General features: G+C 38.4%; 1 protein-coding gene across 1 annotated transcript in view; it reads left to right on the top strand.

The window, feature by feature from the left end:
• The first annotated feature begins 205 nt into the window (after window positions 1-205).
• The window catches only part of LOC130601756 (protein eyes shut homolog), a 41,085-nt gene continuing 19,083 nt past the window's right edge, over window positions 206-22,207 (top strand). The window contains exons 1-5 of the mRNA XM_057414037.1: window positions 206-406; window positions 7,024-7,190; window positions 7,376-7,520; window positions 14,347-14,521; window positions 19,838-20,010. Coding sequence (XP_057270020.1) covers window positions 14,379-14,521; window positions 19,838-20,010 — 316 coding nt within the window. The 5' untranslated portion in view covers window positions 206-406; window positions 7,024-7,190; window positions 7,376-7,520; window positions 14,347-14,378. The remainder of the gene's footprint in view (window positions 407-7,023; window positions 7,191-7,375; window positions 7,521-14,346; window positions 14,522-19,837; window positions 20,011-22,207) is intronic.

The raw sequence follows: 22,207 nt of genomic DNA, 5'->3' as shown, positions 1-22,207 counted from the left end.
GCCAATAATTCACTTGCATGAGAAACCTATTCACAAGAGCTGAAAAATAAAGATTACACTCAGAGGAAAGCCAAACTATATCTGCATATATTTAAAATATTACAACGTAATGAACTCTTAGTTAATTATCAGTTTTTAAGTTCTAAAATGGCTGTTAAATAGAACTTGCAAATACATATGTTAAAGATTTTGCTCTAACACTGAATTTATTTTTTAAATCCAGCTATTAATATTAGCCAACCGAGTTTCAGTGGCACAGATGCCTTTGGCTATACCTCATTCCTGGCTTATTCTACAATCCCAAATATCACCTTCTACTATGAATTCAACTTGAAATTTCATTTGGCAAATCACCACTCAGCTTTACAAGATAACCTTATTTTTTTCACTGGACAGAAAGGTCAAGGTAAGCTTTATTTTTATTACCTATCCTTACAGTCTTTGAAAAATACATTAAACAAGTACTTTAAAAGCACACAGAGGTTTTTTTCTTGATTATTTTTAGACTATAATTTCATTAGGAGGAAAATAATCTCTTTGATACTATACTCTTTTGTAAACACACGGTAAACAATCAGGCTGTATAAATTTTTCTTTTCATTAAGAAGTATAACTTCTTCCATTCATTAAAGTCAGCAGTCAATCTGATACTTGAGGCAGCATATTTCTGAACAAAATAAATGGAAAACAGAATGTTCAAGTTCTCGTTTCAGGCATAAACATAAATTTCATTATTGATTACATCTATTTGGTGTGCAGTTTTGAGAGATGCTGCCTCAAATCTTCTTCCACTGATACTTTATTGGAAAATCAATCCATCCATCCAATGTGCTGCAGTCACCCTGCATTTCTTCTTCCTGTGTTCTCAAACAACAGCCGCAGGAGTAACCATGAATTGCTGCTGTTGTCACAGGGCTGCACTTCCAGGGCCCACAAGACTCTAAACACTGAAATCCAACCCTGTGGCAGACAGAATTGGACTCTGTTATTTACGTAAAATAACAGACCCTAACCCCTGAAGTCACTCAATGCAGGTTAACCCAAGCTAGCTATCAGTAAGTTGTGGTACAGTCTGTGTTGCATAGTATCCAAGTTGGTGTGATTAAAACAGATAAGAAGCAGGTTATATAAATCTACTTACATCTGTACTAAGATTTTAGCATTGCACTAAAGTTTGTCTCAAAAAGACCTGCCTGCAGGTTTTACCCTGTAATGTCAAAGTCATGTGAAATGTAGGTCTCGCAACCACATATAGCTGAACTAAGAAAAAACAGTTCTTACTGATGTCATTTTTATCAACCAGAATGCTAGCATTCTGGGCTTATTATACAGTTGTCTGTCAGAAACCTGGAATTTTATTATTTTCATGTAAATTTTTGTGAACACTGACATAGAGTAGTAACACATTTCTTCAGCATCATGTCAAATGATGGGTAGGTAGCAGAGCACCAGCTGTCGGCAAGGCTGAAAAACAATGAGATGCCTGGTAAATCACAGGTTTATTTATTTTCTCCTTAGTTTAAATAGCTTGGGAGACTGAGTAACCCCTGTTTCAATTACCAGAAAGCAGTATTTCTTACCAAATGAACTTTGCTTATTTGACCAAGTGAAGATGCTGTTGTTCTGACAATAATGCTCACACCATGAGGAGCATGAGAATTTGCACAGCCTCTGATCTTGCCATAAGGAAGTATTTTTAATATTCTCTTTTCATTTTCCCCTTTCTCCACTTTGTTTTATTTCTTATAGCGAGCATTCCTTTGCAATACCCTACCTGATTCCCCTGTTTCACCATATCTGCATAAACCACAGACACTGATGTCATGGATAACCTCTGGTAAATTACTATCAAATGTTGTCTAATACAGAGATGTATAAGATCTTCCTCTTACACCCACAAAGTCACTCTTGTTCTAATATCTCACTTAAAACCAAAATTCTCACAGCCATCAGACTAGCAATACTCTTGAGGAGAGGAAAGGTGTGGGAAGAAGCAGCAGAGAGAAACAGTTGTGTACTGACCACAGACCCCCATCCCCATGCCTCACTTGGTGTTAGGGGTGGGGAAGAGGGGACTGTAGTGAAGAAGTGAAGTTGGACCCTAACATATGTTAAGCTTATATAAATAGCTGTTATGTTAAGCTTATGTAACAGTAAGCTTCTGTAAGTGGTAGTTATACTGTAAGTAGGAGTAATAATGTTAAAGTAAAAGCAAACCCACCTGAGATTATTTATACACACAAAACATTTGTTCTCAGTGTGAATTATTTTTAAATAATGTTTACTATAACTCTATGTTGCAGGACACTTAAAACTGGTACATATAAAAGTGTGCTCTGTCAACAGCTGCAGGGTTCAAATATTGTACAGTAAAAAATAGTTTGAAACAAATAATTCCAAGTTGCATTTGCTGCCCTCTTGAAATGAAAATGTATTGTCGTATTTTGTGTGTGTTTCCCCAAAAAAAAAACCCTAAACATTTCTTTCAAAGGACTTTTGCAAATGATAGCATATGTAGTCCTATTTTTAAAGTAGTTATTTACTTCATATTTTCAAATGAACTACTTGTAAACTGAAAATTTAAGAAGACTTCAGGGAATTAAAGCGTTCTGACCAGGGAAACTTTACTAACAGAACTAATAACAGATACAAAAGCAGAAAAAGCAGGAAATATTTCCTCCCTGAAGTCCATTTATTAGTGTATACCAAATAACCACCATTGGTTTTCATAGCAAAGGTATTGAAGCCATTTAAGTTACAACCTTGAAAGTATAAAATGTTAAAACATTTTGGATCTGATTCTATTTGCAGTTATATTAGTGTAAGAAAAACAAAGTTAATAAAATTATGCCTTTATAAGATTAATGTAGAAGTAAAAATCAACTGGTTTTGAATCCCAAAATAAGTCAGTCAGAAATCAACAAAAAGAATGGTAATTTAAGATGGCCTTATTTCTTTGAAGCTTATTCAAGAATCTGTTTTCCTCTCCATTCTTGGTACAGACAAGGAGTAAGTTGAAAGAATCAAAGCCAACCAAACAGCGAAAAGCTGTTTTGCTTAAGCAGACTGCTAATTAACCTTACCTTCACCATCAGATCAATTTTGTGGAGCATGGACATTGTTGCATTTCCTTTATGCGCTTGATTTCCAAGAGAGCTTTTTAAAAATCCAGACAGCATTTTAAAAAACACTTTGTCTTTAATGTGCCTAATTTTGCAGGCCAAAACAAGCAAGCGCATTGTGGACACTGCTGAAAAATAGAAACTTTGGTAATAATTTAAAAAAAAAATTGTTATTTTCAATTTGGAAGTTGTTCACTGGTAGTGTGCCAGTGTAACTGAAGGCAATGTGGTTTCATTCAGTCATGAACAAATCACTGTAATAAAAATTAACAGCGTTTGTGTTGTATTGAACTGAATGTAATTGAACATTTTTTACAGAGGCTGTGTGTTCAAATTCTTTGGAATAAGTTTTTCTTTTTGTATAATTCATGGTGTATCAAAATAGTAACTGTACAGAAAAATCAAACTTTTGCATAGAAGAAGCAGAGTACTGTGTTATTGTACCTGTGCATTACTAGTGCAGCATGCTCATTTAGAGCATGTGAGATAAGTGGAATATAATAATTTTGGACATGAAACAGCAGTATGCAGAGCTTCAGTGGGAGGAGGAGATATAAGTATCATTGCTTCTTGTGGGGAAAAGCCAGCCCACTTTATCTTTTCTGAATGAAGCAAATTCCCCATGCACTTGGAGCAGGGGCATCAAGACACATATTTGATATGAGGGCCACCATATGTCACTGCAAGAACAAATAGGAAGAGACCTTCAATAAAACAAATACAAAATGAAATAGTCTTAGGAAAACACGAAAATATCAAATAAAACACCATTTACTGGCATGAAATTGAGCACCAAATTGCTTGAACTCACGGGAGAGTTGTAAAAAGAACCTGATAGCTTTGAATTTCAATTCATAGAATCATAGAATAGTTAGGGTTGGAAAGGACCTTAAGATCATCTAGTTCCAACCCCCCTGCCAGGGGCAGGGACACCTTACGCTAAATCATATCACCCAAGGCCTCGTCTTGAACACTGCCAGGGATGGAGCATTCACAACCTCCATGGGCAACCTATTCCAGTGCCTCACCACCATAACAGGAAAGAATTTCTTCCTTATATCTAATCTAAACTTCCCCTGTTTAAGTTTGAACCCGTTACCCCTTGTCCTATCAATACAGTCTCTAATGAAGAGTCCCTCTCCAGCATCCCTATAGGCCCCCTTCAGATACTGGAAGGCTGCTATGAGGTCTCCACGCAGCCTTCTCTTCTCCAGGCTGAACAGCCCCAACTTCCTCAGCCTGTCTTCATACAGGAGGTGCTCCAGTCCCCTGATCATCCTCGTGGCCCTTCTCTGGACTTGTTCCAACAGTTCCATGTCCTTTTTATGTTGAGGACACCAGAACTGCACACAGTACTCCAGGTGAGGTCTCACAAGAGCAGAGTGGAAGGGCAGGATCACCTCCTTCGACCTGCTGGTCACGCTCCTTTTGATGCAACCCAGGATATGGTTGGCTTTCTGGGCTGCAAGCACACACTGCCAGCCCATGTTCATCTTCTCATTAACCAACACCCCCAAGTCCTTCTCTGCAGGGCTGCTCTGAATCTCTTCTCTGCTCAGTACCTGTAGCTGTGCCTGGGATTGCTCCGACCCAGGTGTAGGACCTTGCACTTGGCATGGTTCAACTTCATGAGGTTGGCATCAGCCCACCTCACAAGTGTGTCAAGGTCCCTCTGGATGGCATTCCTTCCCCCCAGCCTATCATTCCTCCCCCAGGGCTCTGTAGTCCTTTTTTATGTTCCCCAGGCTACTGCTATCTATATCCCTAGCACCCACGTGTATCACCAGGAGTGGGCAATAGTCCATGGGACTTACTAGAGCAGGCAGCCTCTCTGCCACATCCCTGATCTATGCCCCTGGTAGGCACAGTAGGCAACACACCTCCCTTGAGAAGGGGTCTGGCCGGCAGACAAGTGCTTCTGTCCCTTTCAGTGTAGAGTCCCCTACTATTATGACCCACCACTTTTTCCTAGCAGCACCAGTAGAGATCTTCTTTAGCAGTGCATCAGCCAGCTGTTTCTGGCTCGAGTGCATTTCCTCATTAGTCCCCTGCAGGACAGCAAAGCGGTTCTGCGTGGGGACAGGGGATTTAGGGGGAAGCCCCTTGCTTTTGGTTGTCCTTTTCCTTCTTTTTTTTTTTTTGTTGTTTTTTTTTTTGTCACTAATTCCCAGCTTCCCAGGTTAACGGCCTCCTTCTTTCCTTCATAAGGTAGAGGTGAAGCTCGAGGCCCCTGCACAGTCTGGACCAGGAGCAAGCATTCCTGCTTCCTCTCAGCTTCCCTGACATCCCGCAGCTCAGCCACCTGCTGCAGCAGGACCTCCACCAGGGAGCACCGAGTGCAGCCCTGCCCATTGTGCACCCTCCCCTCACCAGACCAGTGCAGGCACTCTCTACACCCCGAGCTCTGCACTGCAGCCTCCCCTCTCATCGGCTCTGCCTGGGTGCCTACGCTGGCCACCGCCGGGGCAGCCAGAGCAGAGCTCCCGAACCGGGCCCTGCTCATAGGACGATTGCTCACCATCCCGCTCGCCTGCCCGCCCGAACTGCCTCACCACACTCCTGGTCACTCGCCCTCCCTGGGGCAGGCTTTTACCCAGTCATGGCTGGTGCCGCTGCTTCAGGCTCCGCCCCCTGTGAGTCAGCTGCTCGCTCTCGTCAGCTGAGCTGCCTGCTCCTGGGCAGGTCCTGTCGAGGACTTGAGGCTCCCTCGGTGGCTCTTGTCGCTCTGAGGTGAGGCTCCTGGACGCTGATCTCCACCCGCTCAGGTGTTGAAGGCGTCCTCTCTCGGGCTACTCACCTCAGCAATTGAGGACATCCTAAACCAAGACTGGGAACTTTCTTTCCTTTTACCACTGTTTGTATCCCAGTTCTTTTACCATACTGACAGTATGTGCAAAAGAAAAGATAGGGTTTGTAAAAAGAAACCGGGTGATTGTGTTTTCTTTAACACGATCTAACAATGGTAGTTCCACTTGTGCCTACATGAGAAGAGGGATCGAATTCTCTTCAAAGACGCTGGGCTTAAAATCCATTTATCTGGATGACCAGGAATAGGTCCAAGAATTTAACTCTTACTCATAGGCTTTTTGTTAGACTTTCTAACGAGATCTTTCAAGTGAGATATTATACTATGGTACCTGAAAAACACAGACTACACTTATAGCATGTAGTCCTAAATGTAAAGAATCTAAACTATTTACTGCATATTTGCAACTTATTGAGTACTAACCTGAAAGTTTATGAAGACTTCAGAAAATTTAATCCAATGGCTTTTCTGACCAGAGAAACTTCAGTAACAAATACTCTAGGTGGGGGCAGCTGCAATAAAGTCTCCAGCATTCTTGAGTCGAGGGCAACTGTCCAAGCTTGATAGAAGCTGCTAGAGCTTCAAGTCCATATCCCTGCTGGTTCCTTACCTCCCTGCAGCAGGTGCCCTCAAGTTTTTTGTCTGTTAAAGTGCCTACCATGAAAGCTGAAAGCATAGTGGAGTAGAGCTAAGTACTTGACTATTCTCACATGTGATTTGCTTTTTTTTAAGATTTTGGAGAAAGTTAAGAATTTATTCATGTTGCAGGGGGAACAGCAGTGACTGCTAAATCTAACAGACACAACAACAGATAGGCTTTGTGGTTGTCACTGACCTAATATAGTATGAATAAAAAGGCCTCCAAAAACCCTATATATTCAAAATCTCTGCACCTTCTATTTTAAATCGACAAGAATTCTGGAAACAGTATTACAAGTTAAACAGATAATATTAAATATATATATACAAAACATAAAACCTTCCTGGCTAGAATTTTCCTAAACTGATATATTTTCAGTGCATTTGGAGAATGTTTTCTGTATCAGTATTCAGTAAAGACTGGAATAAGCAATTATTCTATATTTGTCTTTTCAGGTCTAAATGGAGATGATTTCTTGGAGTTAGGCCTCCGTAATGGCAGAGTAGTATATAGTTACAATCTAGGTTCTGGCACAGCAACAATCATTAGCAAACCACTTGATCTGACACTCAATATTCATGTCATCCATCTTGGCAGATATCTCCAGAAAGGCTGGCTAAAGGTAAGGAATCATTTCCTCTAGAAGGATAGCTTTTAGATGAGCATGTTCTTTTTATTCACATTTTATATGGAAAGTTTAAAAATTACTTTTGTGTTCCCTGTTAAGTTTAGAGGACCGTCTTCATTGGGAGTTCCTAAATAAGGTGAATTCCTTTGTTGTAACAAATATAAATGTTTCATTGAAAGGTGAATGATCAGAAGAATAAAACTGTCACTTCTCCTGGGAGACTGGTTGGACTCAATGTTTTCAGTCAGTTTTATTTAGGAGGCTATCGGGAATATGCTCCAGAACTCCTGCCAAAGGGATCCAGATTTAAGAACAGCTTTCAAGGTAAACATTATCTACTGTTTTCAATTCCTTTTAAAACATGCATGAAATTCTTTCAGCTGCCTATGAAATAAAGATCTGAAATCTCTTTCTTATAAGGAAAAAAACTAGGATGTCCCTGCTCAGCCAAGCAAATTCCTGCGGCTTTTTCATTATTTCACTTCAATAACTAAGAAACATTATGCAAAGAGATGTTTTGCTAAATATTTTAAATATTTTCCATTTCTGATAAAAATGAAACTTTGCTATGATATCATTTTTTCTTATCTGTCACTATTGTACAGCATCACTCCAAGAGGACTTCCTTTCTCTGCAGCCAAGTAGCTTAGATTTTTCTCCCAGCTCACTCTGACCATTGTTACTGCAGTGTTGGTTTGGGTAATAGCTTTCATGCTAGAAGATTCTTTCTGATAAAACATCATGAAATCTGATTTTTTTTTCCCTGACATCATGATCTACATCTCTATACAGGACCTAAGTAATTCCTGTTAGCTGTATTTCAGCTATTTGTCTAACAAATAATTATTCCCACCACAAAACTGGCAATTGAAGCTCTGTAAAACTCTTAATTCAAATCCTACCAGATTAGCAATGAAGTATTTGTTCATAACACTTCTGTATTTGCATTCCTTACTTCCATAGGAGTAATGTGCTTAATATTTGTGATGTAAACTTCTATTTATTTTAAGCACTAGAAAGCCTTTTAAATGAAAAGAAAACATTTTGCTATAACAGAGCAAAGTTGGAGTTCTCAATTATAAAATTGGGACACATTATGAAGGGCAAGCATAGAAATAAAATTCACTTTCATACACCGCTTCACTCCATTTCCACTGAGACCATGTAACTGCTGCTTTTCCAGCTGTCACCTTACTTTTTGTTCTTACACAGGAACTTCCTCAACATCAATTTCTTTTCCTGTAGTTAACTTTTCACTCAAAAAGACATATGAATTAACATGTCATCTGTCTCTGTCTTTTCAGAAAGTATGGGTTGAATAGCTGTAATTTTCATAGCAAATATTTTAATACTGTCAAAATTTCTGAAATACTTCTGGCTTTTTTAATAGACATGCTAATAGCAGTGACCAACAGGAATCTTGTGCTTTGCTTCAACTGCAAAAATTTTGCTAGTTTTACATGTTCCTCATGTTGCAGCTGTATTGTGATGGCCAAATTTCTACAAATGCAAGATGAAAATTCCTCCAAAAAATAAAAAGTAGTTCAAAATTCATGTACTGTTAGTTAGCACTGCATTTTTTTTTATTTTTCTTACTGTTTAAAAAAAAGTCTCTACCTCAAAATTTTGTCAAATGTGTGGAACATACACAGTTTTCTCTTTGTCCCTACCATTCACAGTATTAAGTCTATTACATTTCCTAATTCATTCCATGCTTCACTTCCCAGCAGCAGCTTGTGTCTACTCTCCAGAGCATTTTGACTTTCAAGGGAGCTGCGCTTCTCTATGACCAATTTCTCATGACATTTTCAGATGTCATCAGCACTTCATTTGTTCTTCTAGCTCAGAAATAATCTCCCCAGTTTCAGCTGTCAGGATCCTCATGATCAGAAATAAACTTCCATAGCCCTTCTCTAGAGTGGGAACTGCAATACCACTAATATAAAAGCATTTTACTTCAGCCAATCTACAGCTATAGGGGGCCCGCAGAAAAACTCTGAAAGTGACAGCCAAGATTAATTTATCTAGCACATTGTTGATTAAACCACTCAGACTTTTGGAAAGCTGATGTTGACTGCTTTTAAAGACAAGATTTATTAAAACCATTTTGCTTCTAATACCAGAGTGTACCTCTCCTTTTCTAAGCAATCACTCTTAGGTCAAGAAACATTGAGGTCAGCCTTGACTAACTGTCCCCAGTGTCAGTGTGCAATCATTTAGGATTTTTATTGTGTATAGCTACTGTTTCAGATCATTTCCTCTCCTACCTGCATGCCTTTAGCAGTTGTTGCTCAAGGAATTTCTGTGGGGGAGGAGAAAACTGAAAAGAAATGTCCTTAATAAACTGTAAGTTAATAAGAAAAAGGTTGGAAGTTTAATGTTTAGGAAATTTGTGCATTGGCACCTACAGATTCTTTTGGTAGGCTGAAGAATGTTTGATGGTACCTTGAATGATTTAGAAAACTTCCTTCAGCCTCTGTGATAAACTGCATTTGTAGAAATTTGGCCATTGCAACACAGTTGCAACATGAGGAACCTGTAAAACTGTCAAAAAACTCTAAAACTGGTTAAAGTGAAACACCAGATTCCTGTTGGTCATCCCTAACATTAGCATGTAATGGTAGAGCTCTGATGAAGCCAAATTCATGTGGAGTTTGAGGTGCTGTTAACTCTGAGCTTTATCTGAATTTGTAGCTCTTTGTGGGCTTATATGTGCCTTTTGTAATGTTAACATGGTAGGATAGTTTACTTAAGTGTCCAGTTTTTCCTTACTGACCTATAACAGTGCAACTAAAAGACCTTTGAGAGTTTTCTGAGGTGCGTAGTAGATCATACTATGTTGGCTCTAAAAAGTCAGTGTGGGTTTTAGGTAGCTGCAAGTCTTGTGGCCAGAGAGACTCAGCCTGCTTGTTATGGACAATTTGAAACACAGCATAAAAGCAACTGCCTTCTGTTCAGGTCTGCACAACTCAGCTCTATGACTCACCTACACAAAATGAGATAGACTGTTATTTAGAAAAAGTCAGAAGTAACAGCTCAGTTTCCAGACTTCACATAGCTGAAACAGGCAGAGAGAAATCTGGTGGCAGGTAGAAAAAGAGGCAAACGTCTAATATTTCATGGTAAGGCATGAAACATCATAAGCCATGAAACATGCCACCCATGGTGGCATGATGCAGTCTTTAGCCAGAAAGAAGTGAAGAACAGAGAAGAAGGAATAACTGTTTGATCCCATAGTCTTGTAAACAGGATTAAATATGGCTGTAGAAGCAATCTGTTGTTTCACAGCAAATAGTATTAAATGAAGGAGTAAAAAGGAAAAAGAAGTTCTTACCATTAAGCTGAAATTTTGAGGAACCTTTTTCACACTGAAAGAGCCACCTTTTCACAAAAATGATTTTGCAGAGAAGTAATTGAAATTCCAGCTACTGAAGTCACATTTTAAAGTAAACCCAGAACTCAGTGATGTTCCAAATAGATACAAATATAGCCTTGTGGTCAAAGTTTATGTTCATAATAAAATAGAATACATTGCAAGCCTGCCAGGGCATAGACTACTTTTCTTTATGTTTCTACATCACAGATGTCCCAGTGATACCTGAAGCAATTTTTAATCAGTGTTGCCTCTCGCATCACAGTTTGGTATGATCCATACAGGACCTCTAGGTGTTTGGCTCACACCTTAGAGCAGCACTGGGTGGTCACTGTGGGGGCCTTCTCTATTGGACAAGAACCACACTACTCATAAACCTTGAATAAAAACAGGGAAAAAACAAAGCACTTCAGGACAGGTAGAATTCTAGAAATGTGTAACTTTAGGATATCTATTTCTGTAAGTTGCTGCATTTTTAGTACATTTTGAAAATGACTGCTTGTCATGGTTTAAACCCAGTCAGGTAATTCGTTCACTCACTTCCCCCCCTTTCTTGCCCTCCCCCTGTTCCCGGAGGGACGGAGAGGAGAATCGAAAAGAAGGCAACTCCCATGGGTTGAGATAAGAACAGTTTAGTAACTAAGGTATAACACAAATCACTACTGCTACCACCAATGATAATAATGATAAAGGAAATAACAAGGGAAGAGAATACATCATGTCACCACCAGCCGACCGATAACTTGCCCCCCTCAGCCCGACCAAGCACTGACTGATACCTCCTCCAACCCTGCAGTCTCCCAGCCCTTCCGACTAACTCCCAGTTACATCCTGGGCATGACGGGCTGTGGTATGGAATACCTCTTTGGTCAGTTTGGGTCAGGTGTCCTGTCTCTGCTTCCTCCTGGCTTCCCCTCCTCCCTGGCAGAGTATGAGGCTCACAAAGTCCTTGGCCAAACCAAAACATCACTATCAGCTCTGTTCCCGAGCTGAAAGTCAAAACACTGCACTACACCAGCTACCAAGAAGGAGAAAAATGACTGCTACTGCTGAACCCAGGACACTGCTTTGTGTATTTTATAGTCAAATTAGTGCCGAGCGCTTACAAGCAGGTAAGGGACACTAGTGAGAAATTTTTGCAAAAAAAAATCTATATGTGATAAGCATATATGAGAAAAAAAAAAAAAAACAACATAAGGCTGAGTAATGAAGCTGTATTTTCTATTATAATCTCTGAAGTTTCCTTAATCAATTATTGGTAGCTTTCTGGTGGTTTGAGAGATCTGCTAGCCTGGGGTGAAAGCCATAGATTAAATTGAGAGTGAAAAAAAAAAAAAAGAAAAATTAATTGGCTGAATGCTCTAAGTATGGTCTAAGGAGCCACTAGACAAAAGATTTCAAATAAAAAGATAGTATACCCTCTGTGAGTACACTGTCTTGTGTTTCAGCTTACTTGCATCAAACTCTGATCTTCAGGATCAAACCAAGTCTAACTCACAAATTCAGAACCTTCTTTTGAGCTCTTCTCACAGACTTGGCTGTGTCAGAAAACCTCTCTACTATTCAGAATAGTTGGCAGTCTCTCATTAAAAGAGGCCCAGAACAGGCAGAGCAGAGGGAATTCAGGTCAGAAAGCAAGCACATTCATCAGATGATCCCTCTGCAGAAGGCTTTATAGTGCTTGCTACAACAGGCTCAAATTGCTTCTCTGAGTCCTCCCTCTGCATCTCACTTACTAAGAACTAGAAGAAATTAAGAAAATTAAATGAAAGAAAAACAGTTAAACTCATAAAGCTGGGGCAAAATACTATTGTACCTACTATATGCTTTGTTTACAAGTGCTCAAGAATTGTTCCTAACCTGGATGTTCTGCTGGTACAGTTAAAGTAGTCATCAACACAAATGACAGTTCGTTTTCCATGATGACCTTACCAGTTCTTGGGTACTCAGTGTGCTTTCCATTGTTTACAAAGAGCTCTGGGCTGCTTTTTCTTAGCACTCCAGCAAGACTCGGGAGAACAGGACATGCTTTATCTGTTACTGATAAACAGATGAAACATCAGTTAGGATTTAGTGAGCATAGAGAGACCTAAAACCAACACTGTTAAAAGCAGAGAAGCAATATTATGAAGATTGCAAATAATCATCAAACCAGGTTATTTTAAATTGCTTAATGAGTTATCTGTCCATGCAAACAGAACCACAAAATGTGTGTAATATGGAAAAAGCCTACAAAAGCTACTTTTAGTAATACTGTTCTAACTGTAATTAAAATCGTTATCTTGCTGTAAATATTATTTCTAATTTGTTTGAAACAAATTATGTGACATTCATTCTATCTTTCAGGTGCAAGCCTTTTTTTATGCAATTTCAGTGAATCATGCACAAACTTTCTAAAAAAACAGTGTGATGATTAGTTGCAACCTCCGTATCATATCCTTTCCTTGATTTTAATATTAAGCAATGAGCCTCTGGCATACACTGCCGAATACCTACTTTCTCATTATTTCGGGCACTATGGGAATTCACAGCTAAATTGTACAAATCAGACTTAGAAAGGTATCGGTATTTCCAAATACATTACTGTACTGCCTTAACTAAAGTGATTTTTAGTTTGAAATTGTATATATTTATGTATAGATGGGGGTGGCATTTCAAAAGTACTTAAGACTACTTTTAAATATGGCTTTAAATCAATTGGATGTTCAGGTATATTTTGAAAAGTTATTTGGGGTTTGATCAAAAATTATATCCTATATGCATAATCTTCAGCTTTGCTGTACATAAATAAGCATGTAAATCTGGAAACATGATTCAGAAATACTACGGAATTAGGTTAGACCCATAAAGCTAACCACCGTGTGCAGTCTCTAGGAAGTGCAAGGACATTCTAAAGTCTTTGCCCGCAGGTTAAGCAGGAGCTGCCTGGAGGTAGAGTGTAAGGAGCACCTCTGCTTCACTCTGAAGCTTTGGCTCCCCTTTTCATTTGGGATACCAATATATTACCAAATTACAAGAATGTCAGGGCATAGATCCAGGTGCTGGCACCCAGTCAGCTCTGTGGCCCCTGACAAATATTTGATTTGTGACAACTATCATTTTTTCCAAACAATTATTCAGTGTATTTAGGGACTTAACATAATCTAGGGACTATTTCCCATCAGTAGCCTGGATACAGCTATACTGCTCTAAAAGTTCTGTAATATAATCATGACTACTACCAGGTCACTTGCCCACAGGACCAAGTAACAGGCCCTGGAAGTGTTTGCCTTAATAGTACACATTAAACCTTAGAAATGTTTTCCGAGATTAAGGGTCTAAAGGGGCAGCATATGCCTACTTTAAAATGTGATCATGTGTGATGTGATCTGTAGGTAGTAGGGACTGAAGCATTCACTTAAGAAGACTATTTCTGTCTTTCCTTGAAGGGGTCCTTTTCAGCCTAAGTGGTTTCAAATCCACATTCCCTGCCTCTATTATATTTGTGTATTCTCTAGATCCTTACATATTTTACGTTAAACAGACTTCCTGATGTCTGTTCTCCTTTTCTGTTGTTGTTGTTTCTGTTGTGGTTTTTCTTTGTTGTTTTTTTTTTTTTTTTTGGGGGGGGGGGAGGCTACCACTTTTATCTGATATAGAAGCATTCTTATAAGAGCATGCATGAGTAAACACAAAATTGTACCTAGTCACTCTTCAGTCCACTGTCCAGCTCTTTGGCTTCTTTTGATGTCCTGTGTCTAGTTTAAAATTAATTTATTTTTTTGTTTGACTTTTGAGGTTGCATTTTTGATGTTCAAGTTCGCACCAGCATGAATCAAGAGTTTAAATCACCTGGAAATCCAGAAGGTCACCCCAATTCTGGTCGCAGTGTTGGACAATGTAAAGATTCACCATGCAGTTTAATAAAATGCAGAAATGGTGGGAAGTGCATAGAAAGTGGCTCTACTGTTTAGTAAGTATATATATATGTGTATATATATATGTTTTAGACTACAGCATGGACTGATCTCTAGTCGTCTAACTATGGTAGTTTAGTGGCTTGGTAACAGACGTTTCCAGAAGCCTATCACCTTATTAGGAGGAGGAAAGAATGAAAACTGTTGAAGAGTTCCTGTAATTACACAGAAAATTTTAATCTTACTTTAATAAAATCAAAACTGTAATATTAGAATTATGTGTTTCCACTTCCTGGGGAACTTTCTGAAGAAATTCCATGGTCCAATTCTGCTCCACTGAAGTCACTGGCATCTATTCATGACAAAATGCATGGAAAGAACTAGATGGGTAAGAAAGACGTTTTTCAAAAACTCAGTAAGAAGCCTAGCTAGCAGAGAACAAATAGCAAAAAGAAGAGCTTGACTGCCTTAATATATAAACATGGTTGATGAAGTAAAAATAGGTGAGTTCTGTTTCCTGGAAAATAGTGTTTTTTATCTAAGAACCCATTTCTGGAGTAAACCACTGGCTGCCCAACATCAGAAAGTTCTGAGCCAGTTTAAATCCTTAGGACTTTCCTTACCTAGCACCTATGCATCCTTCTCTCGTGCTCAGTCACTCCTTAATACACACAGTTTTCTGTGCTTCCAGTTGTGATTTCTGTGGATGTTTTCCTGACTCTCAAATGCACCTTCCTGGTCAGTCTTCATGCCACTCAAGCATTCATTCATGATTGTCTTTCCAGATCTGCTGGCTAGCCTGCCCATGTAAGACCTTCTTAATCAATTTCAATCAAAACAAAGTGTATTAGTAAGAATCTTATGTTGAAATAGGTTGAACTAAGTCAGATCATATAAGCTGATCACCTGGCTGATCTATGGGATAATAAGTGGTGGGAAAGGACAGCTGGCGGGAAAGGACAGCTGGCCCGGATGTGTGTATGGTCTTTCATACCTCATCACTAAGCACAGAAGGATCGTCATGTCCAGACTGTAAGGCATACAAGAAGGAAGTATATTTGCAGTTCCAAATTGCTGTTGTGTGTCAACACTTCCATTGTAATAAAGCTTGTTTTCAAACACTTTGTAACTCAGCTGTAAAACCTTTGCTGAGGAGCACTTCTGATTCTGGAAGTACCTGTCAAGATTAATTATACTTGCTTCCCCTCATGTGCTTCCTCGTGTGTTCATTTATTTACATGTATTTACATATTTTTTAAAAAAGACAAAAGTGCTGATTTAAAACATCTGAAGACACTGATTGAAAACACTGCAGACAGCAAGACAAGAAGAAGAAAAACACAAGTTTTGCACAATGGAACCTCTGTGATTCTTCTTCAAAACAACAAAGACCTGTCATTCTGTGTGCTACAAAGAAAAGCATTTGCATACCTGTCAAGCTAAAAACAGTCTAATAACTGTATGTTGGAGAGAGCATTGTATGGTAACTGGTTTTGCTGCCCTTAGACAAATCTTCATCTGCAAGAAAACCTGTACAAAACTAGAAGCTACTACAAAGGTAGTAAGGCTGTACTAAAATTTAAAATATTCACCCTTGAGAGGCAGTGTACAGTTTCCTCCCCATTCCCCTCACAAGTGCATTTATAGTCTTTTAAATACAGAAACGAAGGAAATGCTTTGAATGATATAATTTGGGATTGCTTTCCATTTGTTGCACTACATTATGTCCCAATTAATGCACTTTGCATGATCCTTCCAGAAAGGTTAAACCCTTAATTTTCAGAATGTTTTATCTTTCTGAGGAATGAGAAAGGAGAATGGCACTGTTTTCACATGTGAGGATATTAGAGGAGATACAAAACCAAAACTGCAAGGAAAAAAAGGTATCAGAAATGCAGACTCTCATCTACCCACCTACACCATCCACCCTAAATCCTTGCTCAGCAACTTTCCCAGCCATGAGAAGTCATCTTCCCAACCATAAGGTACACAGAGCCACCACCAGCAAGATTTAGAGAACATTTGGAAAGAAGGTGGGAGGCTAGAGTGGCAGCTGTTGACATAGCCATCTTGCAAGCTTGATATGATAACAAAGTTCTTTTTCATCATTATAGTTTCATAATTAGTATTCCAGATTTGTTTAGAGATTGTTCTAAAATAGTGGGGCTTTTTTTTTTTTTTTCTTCTTCTGAGTTTCATTTGTTTTTAATTTGTCAAGACTTACTGCTGAATTATATTCCTCTCCTCATATTTCAGGAAAGCTAGGTCTTCACAGACTATGTGTATAAGCATGCAGGTACTAGTAATGGCCACTTTTTCCTCTCACAAAAAAGTGAAACATTGCCAAAGAAAGAGGTGTGAACGTAGAACGCATATCGCTTTTGTCAATGTAGTAGTAGCTGTTGATACCATCCCACATTTTCCCAGAAGGAACTTCTTTCTGTTTTCAAATTATCTGTGTTCCTTTGAAAACAGAGTACTTGAGGGAGCTGGATTTGTGTTCAAATATTTTTCCTCCTGAAATGCAATCTCTCCAGAGGTTTTCCTGCTCCTTTGAGCTATTTTTATGTCTTACTTTCACCAATGTACCAGAAAGTGTGCAATGCTGTAGATTCAGTTGCTATAGGGATAATGCTTTGATTTAAATGGAAGCAGGGATATATATCATTACACTTTACATTCTGGCCTGCAACAGAGGACAAATACTATGTTTTTTTAAAAATAAAGATGAAATTTTTGAATAATAAAATTAAGACTTTTATATTCAAGGGACAATAATATCCTCCATTATTCTACTTATGGCACAGAATCATACAAAACAGAAAATGCGTATAACAAGATTGTTTATGATGTGTTATGGTTATTGCTTGCTGCTGAAGCAAGAGAAAAAGCATGTCTTCTGTGCACTTTGAATAGAACATCAGGCATAAGAGGTAGGACTCAATTTGTTAAATGTAAGCATGTGCTGTCACTCTAGATGCTCATGGGTAGACTATTTGGCCTTCAGCTGCTGCTTCAGAAGAGCTTAGGACTCATTTAAGCCTCCAAACCTCATGTAGATTTTCCTGTGCTTTATAGCTTTTAAATAGCACTAGTCAGGTTAGGAAATCAAACCATACATCTATATGGTACAGCCACATAAATTTATTTGCTGTTGTTTCGTTATTAGGTTTAATTCAATTTGAACCCAGTTTCAGTGCATGGACGGAATTAAATTTTAATGCAAGGACATACTTGCATAGTTTGTAAGGGTAAAGGCATTTGTCTATTTAATTATTGTGGTAAAGGTTTTGGAGTGAATTTGCTATCTAAAAATCATCATTCAAATCGGCTTATTTAATGGGACACATTTGTAGTATTCCATTGTTCTCTTTGTTTAAGTATAATTTCCTTCCAATCTTAATCTCTTTGGACTCCACGTGAGCTAAATGTATAAGATCCTACACAGTTAGTTACATTCTAATAGCACAGATCCTAAGATACCTTTTTCAGTCGTTATAGGATATCCAGAAGGACACAAGTCTTCTGCAGCTCTTCTATCTTATCTGCTGGTTTTGTGCAGATCCCTCAGATACACCATGGCATGTCAGATGGCACTAAATACCTGTGTTGAGGCAACTGAATGCAGCACCTCATCATTAGAGCCATGTGTGTATTGCTTTGTGAGATTGATAGTGCTCAGTTCCCCTGACTGTTTCAGCTGGATCACATTATTGATTAGCACATGAACTCAAGCACCTACTTAAGGATCCCATTGCCTAAACTTGAGCATTCAGTGGTCTTTATTAGTTGCCTCTCACATATCTCTAGGAAGGCAACATCAAGCATAACATAAAATTAGGTGTCTAGATCTCAGAATGAATTTTACCTTTTATATCTAAGAAATTCAAGTAACATCTGGACGATGCTCTTAGCCATATGATTTAGTTTTAGGTGGTCTTGCAAGGAGCAAGAAGTTGGACTCAACAGTTCCTATGGGTCCCTTCTAATTTGAGATGCTCTGTAATTCTAAATGGGTCTTTAAATCTCTAAGAGTAAAGGCAGTAGTGATGTTGAAAGCCATTGTGTTCTCCTGGTTTGGAAAAACAAGCAATGACAATCAATAAAATATACAGAAAACTAGACCAGCATAGCAGGCCACATGATGGAAAGGATTTGAAAGATTACATCTTCCCTTATCTTGCTAAAGGTTAGGAAATTTTGGATCAAAACATTCCAATCCCAGTCTAACTTAGGACTGCTAAGTAAAAGAGATTTCATTCTTTCATAGACCTTTGCCACTGTAGCCCACAACAAACATGTTCAACTCTCCGCAAATAATTTTCAACTCATTTAAAAGCCTAGCTTTTTTTAGGTCCTAAAAGACAAGAATGAAAAGAAATTTATACACAGACACAAGCAAGAGAAAAGAGGAAGAACCATTGTGTATGCTGCCGAACAGCAGTAGCTTCAGCTCCAAACACCCTGCTTCCCAGCCCAAGAAATAGACATTTCTGTTTGCACTCAGGGAGTTAAATTACTCCCCCTTCTCAGTAGCTTTCGTGCATCAAAGCATATCATTTATAGCTGAGACAGGAAGTGTTCTGATACTGACTTTGATGAATTGAGGTGCTTTTGCTTTTGCAAGGTCCTGTCCTCTTTTCCCCTTCATTCCAAACAGCTGTTTATCACTCTGAAAGGCTTGTTGGCTGTGCTTTGTTTACATGTTGCGGTCTTATCTGAAGGTTCAGTGAAACAGCAGAGTTTCACAGACTCCTCATTAAGTTTTGCCCAGAAACAGTGAGCTGATTAATGGGGAAAGTGTAGTGCAGTGAGTTTGAAATAAAATTCAAGATTTTGCACATATACAAGACATGGCCTAAGAATCAATCAAGATATACAAGTTTTCATTCTTAGCTCTGAGAGAGAAAACTCTGTAAGTGCTCTTACAGAGGAAAAAATCTGTAAGTGCTCTTATTCAAGGGAATAATTTTGTTTATCATAAAGTGTCACTAAGTTCCAAAATACAGATCTGAAATATTTCATTTTAACTATTTCGAAACATTTTAGTAAGGAGGGCACTAGTAACATCAATGCTAAGTGTATTCTTTATTTAACAATTTCTATAGAATTGATACTAATTTTAAAATTGCAGTTAGTGTTAATACTAAGATGTAAAATAAAACTTTTCCTATTGAGTACATATTTCTTTTACAATAAAATAAACCTAAAATGACCACAAGAAACTTTGTTACTACACTTTTCTTGTAACCATTTTGGTTCAGATGACTAAATACAGGCGTCCAGACTTGAAAGTGTTGTTTGCATTGCTACTGTATTGTTGATTATTTTGGGAATAATGTTGCATTCTTTCCTTTCACTTACCACTGCAGCTGTGACTGCCTCGCTGGATGGAAAGGCGCATTTTGCACAGAAACAGTGTCAGTGTGTGAACCTGAGCACGTTCCTCCACATCTGTGTAAGCAAGGTGGTACTTGTGTGCCGCTGCCTCATGGCTACACATGTCACTGTCCTCTTGGAACAACTGGTACCTATTGTGAACAAGGTATGTCAAATGGATAGTACACTGTACATACAGGTATGCTATAATGCCTTGGTGGAAAAGCACAGTATGTTGTAATATATCAATTAAATGTGACACAAAGACCCGAAGTACAAAATAGATTTTATATTAGAAAGTGGTGCTCTGCTCCTTTCTATTAGAAAAAAAAAATCAACAAATCAAAAAAAGCTATGCATTTTTAGATATTGTTTTCTAACTGCCTATTTTTTACACCTGTTTCTTTATTTTTTTTCAAATTATTCAATGAAATTTTCATGGGCAGTGTAGCTGTGATTTGTTAAATGCCAAGAGGACAGAAAGCCTTGCAAAGCAGCATTACAGTGATTAGTTCAATTCCCAAGCTCACATACAAAAGTATGTTAGAAGTCATTCTTAAATTCTTTATTCCATATAAGAATGTGCTTGCTCTATTGTATCTGCTGCAAAGAGCTTTTCAGGGCTCTTTAGATGAACTTTTCAACTTTGAATTCTCATTTCAAGTGAGTGTTTTGAAAGTAATGCCATCTGGATTCAAGACATAGATCACTAGGGCAGGTGTTATACATGAAGCAGGTAATTAATCAGGTAAACACTCCTGTGTTCTGGTTTCAGAATAGATTTGGATCTTTTTGTGATGGCCACTATTACCAGTATAAATAGCGTATATCTGGGCAACAGAAAATTGTATTTCTCATAGATTGTCAGCCTTTTAGTAATTCCTCTGTCTGGTAAACACATTAGAGAGTTCCTCTCTGGTTTATTTAAAAGATGTGGTTTTATGAATAGGGAGTACGGGTCCTGACCAAACTCTTTGCCCTGTGTTTCACCTCACTCTGTCAGAATAATGAATAATCATGAGATTTTTTTTAAGTGCAGTTTGCACTTTCAGTTGATGGCAAATTGCTAAAAAGCAGCTGCTTATCAAGACTGAACATTTCCTCTTTGGATTGATGGTGGTTATTGGAGCCAAAAGAAAAGGAGACAGAGAGCAATGAACAGCCCAAGGGATCAGGAGAGAAAAAATGGTAATTAAATGATGGGGACTAATAAATGTGCAAGAAAGAAGAGGAAGAAGTGTGAGAAAAAGAAAATGAAATTTATGAGGGAAAAAGCAGAGGAGAATAACAAGCAGTAAGAACAAATAGGACTTTACCAAATAATAGCAACCAGTAAATACAGGAGAACAGTATGGACTGCATGAGGACAGGTCAGGTGAAGTGAGTAAATGGGGCATTAGGGGTAGAACCACAATAAGGAAGACTACTGTGACCACAAATTTGAGGGTGCTTAAATATAAACTGTCAAAAATCAGGCAACTAACTTGCCTAGCAAACATTAAAAATTATTGTCATTCTTTATGAACTATGTACATGGGTGATGACAGTATATCTGCAGCTGAAGACATAACTGTTCTTAAAGAGTAACATGAAGAAACCTGCTTAGAGCAGCAATTCAAACCACCAAGGGTGCAATGACTATCAGCACAGAGATATGGTACATTATGTTTAAGCTTTAGAAGTCAGAGCTGCATGAGCAAGTGTTTGGTACTTGGAAAACTCAGTTAGTACAAAGGTAAACCCAGGGAGAGCAACATCAGTTAAAGAACATAGTTTTAATGGCTCATATGGCCTGAAATTCACAGAGAGGTCCACTTTCACAATGCTCATTGCCAAAGCATAAAGACTGAGCAATATTCTCAGAATGCTGGGGTAAGATGTGTATTATATCATGTATTTTAGAGGAAGTTAGAAGAAATCAACCAAACTGAAGAAAAGAAGGTAGCAGTTTCAATTATCCTGCATTTCCAACAGACTGTACATGATCAGTGAATATTCAGCGAGTAGTACACTGGTATTTTTTGGTCTGACACTCTGAGATCAAATATTTCATTGTACATTTCAACCTGTCAAAGCAAGTGCCAGGACTTGGTTTTGTAGGAGAAAGATCAAGTGGTATAGTGGGAAGGCAGCAGACTGGTGACTGAAGTGCAGCAGGAAGATGCCTATGAAATTGAGGACCTATTTTGGAAAGGTAAGCATCCATTAGGAGCACTAGAAAGAGAGAAGAGGGTTGAAAATTACATCTGAATGGGTCCAAGGAACAAAGCCTGCTCAGGCAAGGCAGCGTAACACATTAATTCTAGAATAAATTAAAGCTCCACTTCTTTGGTGTTCTTTGTTATCCAAACCCATTAACACTC

This window comes from Pezoporus wallicus, unplaced genomic scaffold, assembly GCF_028554395.1.
Source record: "Pezoporus wallicus isolate ANWC-B61680 ecotype Strahan unplaced genomic scaffold, APGP_CSIRO_Pwel_v1 contig_6428, whole genome shotgun sequence".
Classification (NCBI taxonomy): Eukaryota; Metazoa; Chordata; class Aves; order Psittaciformes; family Psittacidae; genus Pezoporus; species Pezoporus wallicus.
This window is presented reverse-complemented; position numbering and strand designations above follow the sequence as displayed.